Here is a 13299-nt window from a genome sequence, read left to right on the forward strand (position 1 = left end):
GCAAACTGAATGGCGGATACCGGAGGTGCAGGTTAACAGTGCCAGAGCGTTCAAGCAAATGAACGGGAGTGGTATCCTGACGTCAGCTTGGATTCAGAGATGCTTTCAAGCAAGAAGTTTGGTTTGTCTCCTCACCATCTGAATGACGTTTCTTAGCACGATATTCCAGGGAGATGGTTAACTTGTCTCTCCGAAATTCCAGAAAATCACGTTTAATGAATAGATTTCAGCATCTTTCACTGAAATGTTGGAATGAGTATACTTCAAACCAATCAAAAGGATGGGCTTGCAATTTGTTACGAATTTTTCACCCGCCAAAGGTCAAAGACTCGCAAACAAGATAATGTCATTTGGCCCAAGTCTAGAGAGGGGCAGCCAAGATGCCGGGGTTGGGTTCGAACCACGAACTTTCCGTTCCGCGCCTTAGCCACCAAGTCATCTCGAGCTTGGAACGTGAAGTACTGCGGGGGTCATGTCACAACGTTACACCATCCCAGGTGTGATTTGAATCGGTAAACTGCTGATCACGTGAGAAAGTCCATCGATCATCCACGTTGCGAGGTGCTGGAATAGAGAAATGGTAATGCATCTTGCTGGCCCACTAGACTGGCAAAAGCTGGTAAATCGGTGAATGAATGCAAGAGCCACACGAAGAGCGTGAGTGGGCGGGATGGAAACCGGCAAGATTGTCGTGCCCAAGACTGCCACTTAAGGATTATAAGAAACGAGGCTGAATAAGAGTTTTCAGCAACCTTATGAGTAGTTTCCTTTATGAAAAGAGCTATGCAGGTTTTCATCTCAGCAAAAAGTTGCCACAACTTCGTGAGTGCGCGAGAACCCAAAAGCATTGTGCTCTGTTCGTCCACACCTTCGTGGTTCGCGTCATCAACTTATCCTAGTTTTTTCCACTTTCCCCATTCAGGAAACTCATCGAAATCTACCAGCTCAAAAACATGAACAAGTTGGGTACAACGGAAGTCTAAAATTGAATCGATATTCCGCTTAATATGTAAGCATCAGCTGATTCCATTCTTACCACTTTGCCTCCTTGTTTTGCGTTTCTATTCCGAACTTAGTGTTGATAGGAGAACCAGCCAACAACCTCGTCTCATTCTACTGAAAGTTGAAAGTCATCTGAGCTAACTGCCACCGTGTGGAGAGACCGAGAAATGATATTTACGCTTTGAACTGTGAGTTGTGTTGCAGCTATTTTTCCATAAATAATCTGATTGATGTCACTAGTGCAGTTAAATCGAGTGAATGATATAGGTGAAGTCCGGTGAGTGACCTTATGAGAATGAGTTCACATGGCCTGATTGTTTCCACCGTCCATTTCATAGGTTGGATCGTTAGCGCATGATCCAGCTGGCCCATTTAGTCAAAGTTTCTGAGTGATGCATTTACTGTCTTGGAAATACTGCTCTTCTCAGTACAGAAAATAAGATACAATCGGAGAAATATCAATACATTCAAAACCCAGTCCATGTGACTCTCTGTCTATCTATCTATTATCTATCTATCTATCTATCTATCTATCTATCTATCTATCTATCTATCTATCTATCTATCTATCTATCTATCTATCTATCCATCTATCTATCTATCTATCTATCTATCTATCTATCTATCTATCTATCTATCTATCTATCTATCTATCTATCTATCTATCTATCTATCTATCTATCTATCTATCTATCTATCTATCTATCTATCTATCTATCTATCTATCTATCTATCTATCTATCTATCTATCTATCTATCTATCTATCTATCTATCTATCTATCTATCTATCTATCTATCTATCTATCTATCTATCTATCTATCTATCTATCTATCTATCTATCTATCTATCTATCTATCTATCTATCTATCTATCTATCTATCTATCTATCTATCTATCTATCTATCTATCTATCTATCTATCTATCTATCTATCTATCTATCTATCTATCTATCTATCTATCTATCTATCTATCTATCTATCTATCTATCTATCTATCTATCTATAAGTCAATCATAATTGGATGAAAATTTACACTCCAAATATAGCAAAGTACCGTAGAATTTTAGTTTAATGTACTACAGTTCAGCCTAGTATAGAAGAGTACAGTGTAGTATAGTGTAGTACCATATAGCGCAGCATAGTATGGTGTAGTGTCTTTGAGAGCGCTCGAACATCAGTAGCCAAATGCAGGCACAAAATACAAGCTTCTATTCGCTGGTTTCAGCCAACTTTGTGTGTTCGTAGTGTTTCAGAAAAAAGGTAGATGTCCAACTTTCCTCTGGTGATGCTGATCGCATTGTGAAATGGGCCCTTGAATGTTCTTTCTCAAAAACTGGGAGGCTTTTGGAAGACCTTCATTGAAATCTTGAGCCGAATTCTAGCATTACTCATTCACGGTCTGTACACTTTAGTACTGAGTACAACTGTTTTCTAGATCTTGATGTGCATTTTCCAGCTATTGAAAATGACTATGGTTGCTTTAGTCGTGGATATCCGCGGGATTTGTAGAATGAACACTCACATCAGTCTCGTTTGAACAGTCCTCTTACTGTCCTGGCGCAATCATTCTGATTGGTCCACACCAAAGGGGGCAAGCACTGGGACCGCGTTTCACTATTATTACAGCTCACGAGGTTCATCGTTCCAGCATTTGAACGAGACGAGCATGTTAGTGCCACTTCATCAGCGTAAGCTAGAAGCGTCCGAATTTTCACGTCTGAACAAGTGAACATGTTCACGTTTGACGCCCACTGCCCCGAACGCGATCCACTAAAACCTAGCTTTGTTCTGTCGATCGATTAGTCGGTCCGGTTGTCAGGACTTCCCAGACAGGTAGCGCCACAGACGTCTTAAACCTGCTGGACGCTATCGATTAGTTTCGCTGACTGTACAGCGAGCATGCCAGAACTGATCAAGACAGCCACTGATTCAGGATGGAAGCCAAGTCAATTTTCACTACACAATTGACATTATACAGGTGAGTGTGGACTGACCAATCCGAACGGAGCGGTTAAAACAGGTTGAATACGAAAGCGAAAATCTCCTTTGTACAGAGTTTCGGGAAAATTAACATTCTCAAACATTTTGTCGAATTTTTTGGACCTTTATTGAATATATAAAATAATAGTGGGCACACACTGCAAAGCGGTCCTTACCAACCTTCCATGAGTTGCATGCACGGCGCTTTGACATTAACAACACACTACTCACATGTTTCATCAGTACTATACATCTAATTGCGCTCGCATACAAACGAGAGGCAACAAAGTCTTGGTAAAGAGTGGGAAGAAAGCGAACAGGTGGGGAATCAGTGCGAAGAGGCCATATGTTGCCGTTCATCTTTGGATTGCATTGGTACAAACACATCCGAGAATCACGTCGACGTGGTGCACCATCAACGAGATTGATCCAAAGTACTTTGCGAACCTCACCCGACATGGATCTAGCGCACATAGAGACAAAAAGTACTCACGTGAAAAGGATAAATGTGGCCGCGCAGAAGAAAACTCTTGCCTTAAAACGTCATTCTCTTTGCAAATACAGTTTGTTTGTGATGGTCGGTAACCAAATAAAGTGCGCATAAACTATATAAGTTTTAGCGACGAATAGTTGCCTATGAATGCTGGTCAAACTCAACTCTGGCCAGCCAAGTACTGTTGCCAAGATGCTTTTCAACACGGTAGACCATTTTGTGGCTCACGAGCTTGTGACCAACGAGAGGATCAAACGAAACAGGATTGTATTCGAAGGTTTCCCGTTAGATGCTGAAGCAAAGAAATGTTCAATCAATCAGTGGGAGCACGTACAACTAAACACTGTAAGTAAAACTGTCAAAATTATGGCACAAACTGTGTTTGAAAGTGACAGGGTTTGCTCACTGACAAACAGGTTGTGAGCATCTCCCAGTCAACGCATATTGGTTAAGCGTTGCACCATCCAACGATTACGTACACACCTCATTCTACCCACGTTAGACTAAAGTCTGTAAACATCAGACTGGAACGAGGTTTATTCACCGTGTGGCTTGTGTAGGCACCGAAACACCGACTGACGTAGATGGTCACTGAACGTATGTGTGGCATAGGGAATTTACGTAAGTGGTTAGAAAAAGTACACTTTACAATTGGCCTCAATCAAATGCAAAGCGGAAACGAAGTTGGCTAAGTCCGAAGGCGATATTCTCTGTATGAATAGTCAATCGAACGCAGGAGAGTCGAACTGCAACGCAGCTAACTAAATTACTAGCTGGTTATTCTTTAAACGGTCATTCACGTCGCAGTAATTGAATATTTTCTGCAAACTGACGACGTCTGCTCGCATGATGGCGAGGCTTTTGGAAACCGATTGTCAAGTTTGGCGAGCAGATCACCAGGTGGAAAACTCATTGGATACCTTTTGGTCAGCTTAGAAAAAGCGGTTCATTTATAAGGCGACTCGCCAACAAGCTATCGATGATGGTGAGTGGCTTCCATTCAAAGATGCATTCCTCAGAATCCTGGAATTTCTGGAATCTCAGGAAAGGATAATCGTGCCTCATAAACGTCATCTCGGGTTTCATTTGGAGACTGTTCAGGTTCAGACTGTTCAGGGCGTAGTTGAGTGCCCGCTTCTTTAGTACATTTGGACGTCCGGCCAGAGGACTTCCGCCGGGCTTCCTGGTCGATTTTGTAAGCTAGCAAAACCGCTAGACAATACGAAGTGAAGGAGTCGAGCTAACGAGTCTTCTCTCCGACCATATATTGGAACAAGATTTATGGGGCTTGGTAAATAGACAACGTTCTGTGTTCCTTTGAGATATTATAGCAGCGTCAACAGGTTTTGCGTCGGCGTATATTTACTAAACACAAAAAATGCCTTCAAATCATCAAACTAGGCAGCACAGCCATCCAAAGATGCTTGCAAGGAGCGCCGAGAGACCTATCCACCATAATCATCATCATGACATAACATGTATCTAAGAGCAACAGCCGAGTTCACATAGATATCGTCGTCATTGACAGAAATAGCAGATGAAAACACCGGTACCTCAGTGTTAGCTCAGTTTCATATGAGGAAATAAAGAAATGTGGCGACGGGGACCATGAGGTAGCCTACCACAAATATCCGAAGGTCTACACGCCCAGCATTCAATCAGACAATTCGGTTAGAAACTGAAGGCATGAACGACACTGTTTCGTTCGGTGCCACCAGTCAAGCAAATGGTGGGCCTGGAATGTAAACAACTATAAGGTCACCCAAACCTTTGGTAGCATTGTTCATCATCTTCTGCCGTATGGGATTCATTCCTCATCTAAGTTTCCACCCCAGCGCTCATCTCGGCAGGCGGTAACTCAGCATGCTGAGCGTATGGCTCAACCAGCATGGTTTGCAGTACTGGATGCATTCTTCAAAGGAGGGGCTTGTTGCATCACCAAAAAACCCGTCTTCTGATTTCTCACTCTAAAATCGACGGGTTCAACCGATTCCAGTCAGAGTTCTTGTTTATGAAGACCTGAAAATGCTTCGAATCTTCTGCCACAAAGTGGCCAATTCTTGCAGGTAGACAACAATTTCGCCACCACTTCAGTCGGATACACACGTCTTTTGAGTTTCAGTAAGATATCTTTTTGTTGTCTTGCTAAACGGTAGTGTTACTCTGTATCGGTCCCTTGGCTTCCTGTTCCGCCTACTATGGTTTGTCAAAAGGCATGGTAGCTCTACACAGCCCTTTCTGGAGAGAAAGGAAAATTATTACAACTGTATTTATAGGGTAGTCACAAGGTCGTGCCAGAATCTCCGTGAGGGTGCGAGAAGCGCCCAGTCAAATGCGCTTGACTCGGATTGGCTGGTATTCTGACCAATCAGGGCATGCCTTCGTTTGGCCCGTGTGCTGCACGTGACACACTCGTCCAAATGATGTGGTGTTTGATTATTAGGGCCGACAGGCCTCCGTACACTTTTTAAAGCCACAAGTGACAATATTTTACGAAGAAAAATTATGACGTGTGAGATTCTTGCGTTCATTTCATCCGTCACAGTAACGTCAGAGCTAGGGTAACTTCCGGGATACATAGAATGTTCCACGACGTCCTGTGTCGTTCCTTGAATTCTTAGAGGCATGTTCAAAGACTGCACCTCCACAAGTGTGAATTTGCACGCTGTGGGTGCGTGTTGGACAGTTGAAATTGTGATGAGTAGTTTACTGTCACTCACAAAACAGGAAATTTCAGCTTACCTGAAGATTTATTCCAAAGATTTTGCACGGTTTTATTTTTCTTTGTGTCAGAGATATTCCGTGTCTGGTCGTTGGCTTGTTTGCTGAGCTGGGCAATTTCGTTGCGCATATTCCGTGTCTATCCAACGGCGGCCACTAACAGGGGAACTGAGTAATTGGGCTCTTATTCGGGCGCTTGGAACGGTCTAAGAATGAAACTGCGAGATTTATTTCAAATTTATCTTGTCGGTAGACTGCATAGCTTCAAACATTTTGCCTCCGAACTCTTATCAGGCTTAAGGTGGTGTTGATCAGTTCTGCATATTCTCAGTTTGTTGAAAGACGATTCCCTGAATTCATCGAGCGTTCAACCAAGCCCTTTCTAATTCTTTTCGCTCGATCGTCCACGGGTCACGTGCGTCAGTGGAGACTGTTGGAGTCAAAGTTGCCCTCGTCCAGTACGCGCTAGAAAAGTTTATTTACTTCCACCAGGTGCCTAGAGATTGTTTCATGTTTGGATAATTTAGAGCATGAGACGGAGACTACTCTCAAGGTTACTGAAAAATCTTGGAAATTTGTGCAGCACATTCAGTTGAAGAATATCTCAAACAAGAGATTCAGCCAGATTCACGTGATTCTCCCTTTAAGATCAATGTGATATACAAATTAATAGTGCAGTTCATGAAGTTTCTACCAGATATTTTCATACAGAATACTACTCGCAAGGTTGCTGAAAACTCTTCGACCCTCTTCGAAGAAAATTACTGCGATATCTCGAATATCGTGCGAAGTGAATCATGAGGCGGCCTGTGTTTTTGTTGTAAATTATCGTTAAGGAGAGATTCATTTGAATCTCTCGCGAAAACCAAATTGATTTGCAAATGAGTGTGTATTTCTACAATTTAGTGTCAGGTCGAACATGGGGTTGATGGAAACTGGTGGCCAAAGGAGGAAGAGACCAAACATCACTTGTCGATGACTTTTCAGCAACCTTGTAAACAGTTTCCTCCAACGGAACATCGAATAAATCAGTGAACATCCAAGCAGTATTTTGATTGGCTGAGTTATGCGAAGCGACAAGCTGGCTGATTGGTCGGCTAGCACGCATCATCCGTCTAGTTCGAAATCTTTAGCACTTCTCCAGAAACCAGATGTACAAGGTAGTTGACCACGGTCAGTGGTAGGGAGACTGTGTAAGTCAAATTTCCCCATGTCCGGCAGAACTTGCTTTCCTGTTATACACTTGAGTCTTGTAGCAAGAAGACAGAGTCCATGGGATGTCGACATCTCTCTTTCCTCTCTTCAAGCGCGGAAATAAAAAGCATCAGTTTCACATTATAGATAGAGAATTAGCAGCAACGAAGCAGTGGGACGGGCCAATCAGGTCCGGTTTTTCAAACCAGGGCAAATCGATCACTTGTGTCAGGGTATTTGATGTGCACAAACTGGGTCGGTATTGACTGATCAACAAGGATTGAATGAAAGTTAACAATTTCCAGTTGAAATGGCGCAGTAAAACCGTGTTCCCAATTGATAGAATGTGTTTATCGATCGATGGGACAGATTTTCGGATCTCATCTGACATGCCATCAGTCAATAGATGTTCCACCCGGCTCAAAAATGGGACAAAATTTACTCGAGAGATGAAAGTGAGATGTTGATAAACTGCGGCGTTTGTCTTGTTGCTATATTATTCAAGCGTAATATTTCCAGCTGTCCTAACGAAGAAAATAGACTAACTCGCATAACTAAGAATAACGTTCGTTTGAGGGAATAACTGCTTCATATCACGAGCTGGCAATGAAGTTCCACTTATTTGTGGCTGCCATTCACCGTAAGCGTCCATTCTTCAAGCTGATGGAACTTCCAGACTGCCGGGTCAGTGATGACTTCGGCGCACACTGAACAGACGATGATAGCGCTGAGCTTTGTTGACCAGTGATCATTCGGGGGATTTCAGCACAAGCCTGACGGAGATCTGAGTGTTGGAATCCCTACCGCCGTTTCCAGAATGACGCGATTGGTTAAACGAACCGCCATAAGCCCAGATAAAATCCTTGAGGGCCAATCGACAACACAGCAGCTACAGGTGTGCACACATATTGTCAGTAGAACTAACATTTGTCGTCTGTGTGCTGACATCGCAATTAATTCCCCGGACAGGTATATCAGCCGTCCGAAAACTAAATTGAGTTGGCTGACCCTCGTGGAGCACGAACCATTAACGACGTGCCTTGTGAAGCCCAACGAGTTGTCCGCCATTGCTTCGATGAAGCACCTAGATCTCGTGACAACATGTGGTCGCTGAAAATACTAAACGGGCTGGGTGCCGTTAGCATTGCTGCGACTGGACCAGAGATTCCGCTGGTTGTGGGCAAAACACTTTTCAGCACAAGGCTCCGAAGCGAGACGGTGAATTCTGAAGGATTAGGGTGTACACCTTGGATCACAAACAGTGCTGGATTTTGAAGCAACCCCTTAGATAACTGGGAACACGGTGGTGTTCTCAACTGTTAATCAGGCGTCCAAGCCAGTCTGTGTGAGAAACAAGTTGGCATCGCTTTCGGTTAGCTGCAGATGTCACTAGATTCCACTGTTTCGAAGACGGGGTTTGCAGACTGCAACAAACTCGTAAAAGTAGATGTCTCAATGCTTGATGTTAGCAGGACAGTTAGATGTGAACGGCTTTCCTCACAGGCATAGGATTATCGAAAGCAGATAACGTGCATTTTTCTCCCAGTGAATGGCTGACACATTCACAATCGTTTCGCAAATGAGTTAAAAGGGCGTGCGTATTTAAGAGAGTATCTTTTCAGTCATCTGGAAGTTGTTTAAATCGTTTAAACACAAGACCAAACACGCCCGACAGTTTAGACGTCGGCGCCGCTCATTGAATCGAGAGTCGGATAGATAGTCGATCGACAAAGCCAGGACAGTTACTGGGTCGTTATACGGCCAACCAAACACGTAACTCAGGTGTGAACGTGTTCGCCCGTTCAGACACGAAAAACTGCACTGTGCGCCGGTGGAAGTGTGCTAACACCCTCGCCTTGAATGTCAGATGCACAGAGCTCGAATCCTGGCAAGACCAAGGAGAAGCACTGCCGATGAAAGCGAAAATCGAATTCAACGCTTCCCCCTTTTACATTCATTATTAAAAACTGTTCACCGGCCAGTTTCGCATTTGTTCCGAGTCTTCAGTAAGCCGGAATCTAGTTGTCATTTTCACATCACAATTTTATATCAATTCATTTAACTCCCAAACAGCAATTCATTGGTAATAAAGCCTAAAATGTTGGTGTGGTTTTAACGTGCTCCATTCAAAATCAAGAGCGAAAAATTTCAAAACAAAGCGTATTATAAAACTCCCGATACTACAGTCTGAAGTCTGCCATGAATCGATTAATGTTAGAGTAGTACTCAGTAGCTAATCGATCCGCAATTTAAAGCTGGCATAAATCACTAATGTTTAAGGTTGTCAATCATCGTGTGATATTCCTCCGGGGGCTGATGACTCAATTTCTTGCTATTCTGTACAAAAATGGATGAAAGAGGGCCAGATTCGTGTCAGGAATTTAATTTACGTCGGTAAGTTGTAGGTGACTAAAGTACTTATTACATAACAAAACCAAAGGCTTCATACTCTATAATAAAACGGGCTCATCGCACATTTAGGACGTGTGGGTGGACTGCACTCTAAAAGTGGACAAACCTGAATAATTAAAGCCGTTTATTCTTAAATGACACTGCCATTTGGGTTTTATTCCGATCAAGCAAGCCCTTACCAGTTCCACATAGTTTTGCTAGGATATTTGCATGTAACAAGTGATAATAATCCGCTTTTGGCACGTGTGAGATATATTTAGAAAAAAATCAATAATTTCCTCTATTTTACAATAAAAATGCTCCGTAGCAGTGACCTAGAATGGAAATTCTTTCTCCGATCCAAGATTGCTAACGCCTTTGGGCCGTTGAACGGTATAGAAAAGCGAGTGTATTTGGAACTGATCTATGCCGAAAAAACCGAGGCGACTTGCACACTGGGATTCCTCAACAGCGCGGATTCCGCGAAAATCCGGTAAAGGAACTCGAATCAACAACCATTTGGCAATTGGTGTGAACAGTTAACCATTGGTTGGATTGCCGGTTAATGCAAGCAGTAAATAACAAGTGAATGACTGTGCTAAAAGTGCGTCTTATGGCTCATGGATCGAGCAGATAATTTTATTCATGTAAACGGGAGTTAGATACTACTCATAAGGTTGCCGAAAACTCTTCGACAACCAACAAACGGTCTTGCAATCTCCGAGTTACCTACAGTCTTATGTTCCACTTGAAGCAAAATATACGAAGTTCGCCCAGTACGCCCGTTTGCACGGAAACTTGTGAACTGTATCCACCCGGTAATTTCCAACTGTAGGGCGAAACCGGCACGGATTGTAGGAGGGTTTTTAAAAACCTTATGATCAGTGTATTACGTCTATAAAATTTATCGTGAACTGTCGAAAATGGAACACGAGGTGCAGCACACTCTGTTGAGAAGACATCACAGGCAAGCGTTTCAGTCGGAATCGAGCTGAGTGCCTCGAGAAAATTAGAGTTCTCCACACTATTGGACGTTACCTTGGCAGCCAAAATGCCTTTGCCAGTGGTGTAACAACCTCCGAATCAGATGCCATGCATCCTGACACCCGATCACGGTGGCGCTCCGTTGACACTTTGAAAAAAAGAGGTGAGACGCCTCACCCAAGACCTTGATGGTCTCCAGGAACCCAGGAGGGTACGCAAAAAAGCCATCCAGTATCGTCTGGGTAGATGTTCTGAACGCACAAGACATGTTATGAGTAGAGGCTGGAACCAAATGCAATGCGTCACATATATTTGTTCCGTATAACCATGCTACTCGATTAGTAATTAGTAGCGTGACAGAACCCTCGAATACACGCTTTAGACCACCAGATCAAATAGGTCACCTTCTCAAAGACTGTTCAACAGTCTTGGTTCAATTAAGTTCTTCCTGGCATAGCATTCCGCGTATTCACTACGCCCGTGCAACTCGCAGTGGTTTAAGCCAACTTTTTGTTTATGGTGTAAATGGATTCATCGTATTGTGATGTTTACTTTATCGCATGAGTAAGCACCATTGAAAGAACACTTCCTGAAAAAGTTGCATTCATTTGAGGTAAACAACTGACATTGGTTCGCAATACTACTTAATGATATAAGTGTAAGGACGGATACTACTGATAAGGCATGCGAGTAGCATGTGGTTTTCTCGTAACTCCGCCTCGCGTTCAACGGAAAGTGCACCCCATGAGGTTTGTTACGGAACCTGTGGAACTGATTTACAGAGTTCGTTTACAACTGCGGGACAACCCACCTTGATTCGGAAGGATGCTTTATAACATAAGTACCAAGTTCGAAAGAAAAGTTAACTCACATACCGGGAGATTACGTGTCTTTGGGTAAAAGAGATAGGGCTGCAGGACAAGGAGTTAGCACCTTCCCTTGTGACAACCAGATTATCTTCGTATTTATCAGCCAAAATCAATATTCCCGTACGTATAAATTTTAGTTTATTGTTTAACACGGATTCAAATAATGTGGGATTCACCACCCTGTCGTCCAAAAACTTGCACCGTTCCAAATACCGACGTTGAGCAATTAAAGCGTACATTCTCTGATGTTCTCACAGGATCAGCCAACCATGATGCTCATCATCATAGACTAGTATCAGTGCGCACGATATTCAATATGGCAATTTTGTCATTCTTTCTATTTCGAGTCCTGTCCGGCACGTGGACATGGGTTTTGTTTTAGCAGACTCCCCTAACGTGGCAAGGCGAGAGTCCGTTTGTCGAGGTTGGGCTCTACAAAGCTATTCAGAAGGAAATTCCGAGATTTTTTGGACGGCTCCAAGGAAGTTCCGAGTCCTGTCACGTGGACATGGGTTTTGTTTTAGCAGACTCCCCTAACGTGGCAAGGCGAGAGTCCGTTTGTCGAGGTTGGGCTCTACATACAAATTCAGAAGGAAATTCCGAGATTTTTTGGACGGCTCCAAGGAAGTTCTCGAAGGATACAAAATACCTAGTTTCTAGTGTTTCCTATACCTTAACTTCAGAGCTGGGACTCTCACGTCGCTCTCTAGTGATTGGTCTGATTTCAACTGACAAATCAGAATTCCGCTGGCCCGCTGGCCCCTTGCCCACTAATCATATTCAGCTATTGTCGGAGCCAATTTGATGCTTGAGATACCTCAAACGACCATGCGTCAGCTCGCAACAGGCCGTCAGACTATCCAAATATTTTGTAGACTAACTGCCCGAGTCTTGCAGTTTGAATCTTATGAGTTAGCATCCAGAAAATCGGTAAATCTGATTTGACGTCCTGAATTTGAGCGACGTTGAGTGACAAAACCTGCAAACACGATGTCAAGCAACAAAAAGCAAACAAGAAACGTGATTATCACTCAATTTGATCCGCATGAATAGCGTATTTTTTTTAGTCTAAAACAATGCAGGTTAACGTAGGCTTCGCTGCTTAAGATCGTTTGGCTGTAACACCCTATCGGTGCGCAGATGTCATGCAACCTGTGCCTGTGCACGCCTAGGCAAAAGTCGTGATGGAAAGGTCGTGCTCGAACCATGGACTTTCCGATCAGTACATTCGCGCTCTACTCATCGAGCCCCTCCTCCTTGTTTAGTTTTATTATCCACTTCTCGCCCACAAGGATAGTCATTCTCCCCACTCGAAAAAAGCCAATTTTGGCACGATGGTTTTGGTTCACGACGTACCGAATGTTTCCCCGTTAGCACCTCTCAACAAGATCAACTGGTTTCTTGACAGCCCTCAATTTGTGCCCCACTGAACGTGGGGCAGTTTGCACTTTGGAGATAACATTCGGCTACCCAAACTGGCCACCTTATTTCTATCTAAGCTTTGTAATATAGCACCTGTGAATTCATGGGGTGAAAAAAAGACTTGAAAGGTGTCACATACAGAAAAAACTCAATCGGAAGTTCCTGGTCAACAACCAGTCCAACAAGGTGAGAACTTAACTCGTTGAGGACACGCCATGAGATGGTTACTGGAAATGACCCT

At 43.3% G+C, this 13299-nt stretch overlaps 1 protein-coding gene across 1 annotated transcript in view; it reads right to left on the bottom strand.

Moving 5' to 3' along the window:
- Window positions 1–2527: 2527 nt before the first annotated feature.
- The window catches only part of T265_03248 (hypothetical protein), a gene marked incomplete at both ends in the record, with an annotated part of 11315 nt that continues 543 nt past the window's right edge, over window positions 2528–13299 (bottom strand). The window contains 3 exons of the mRNA XM_009167681.1: window positions 2528–2792; window positions 5890–6186; window positions 12518–12615. Coding sequence (XP_009165945.1) covers window positions 2528–2792; window positions 5890–6186; window positions 12518–12615 — 660 coding nt within the window. The remainder of the gene's footprint in view (window positions 2793–5889; window positions 6187–12517; window positions 12616–13299) is intronic.

This window comes from Opisthorchis viverrini (genome assembly GCF_000715545.1).
Source record: "Opisthorchis viverrini unplaced genomic scaffold opera_v5_45, whole genome shotgun sequence".
Taxonomy (NCBI): domain Eukaryota; kingdom Metazoa; phylum Platyhelminthes; class Trematoda; order Opisthorchiida; family Opisthorchiidae; genus Opisthorchis; species Opisthorchis viverrini.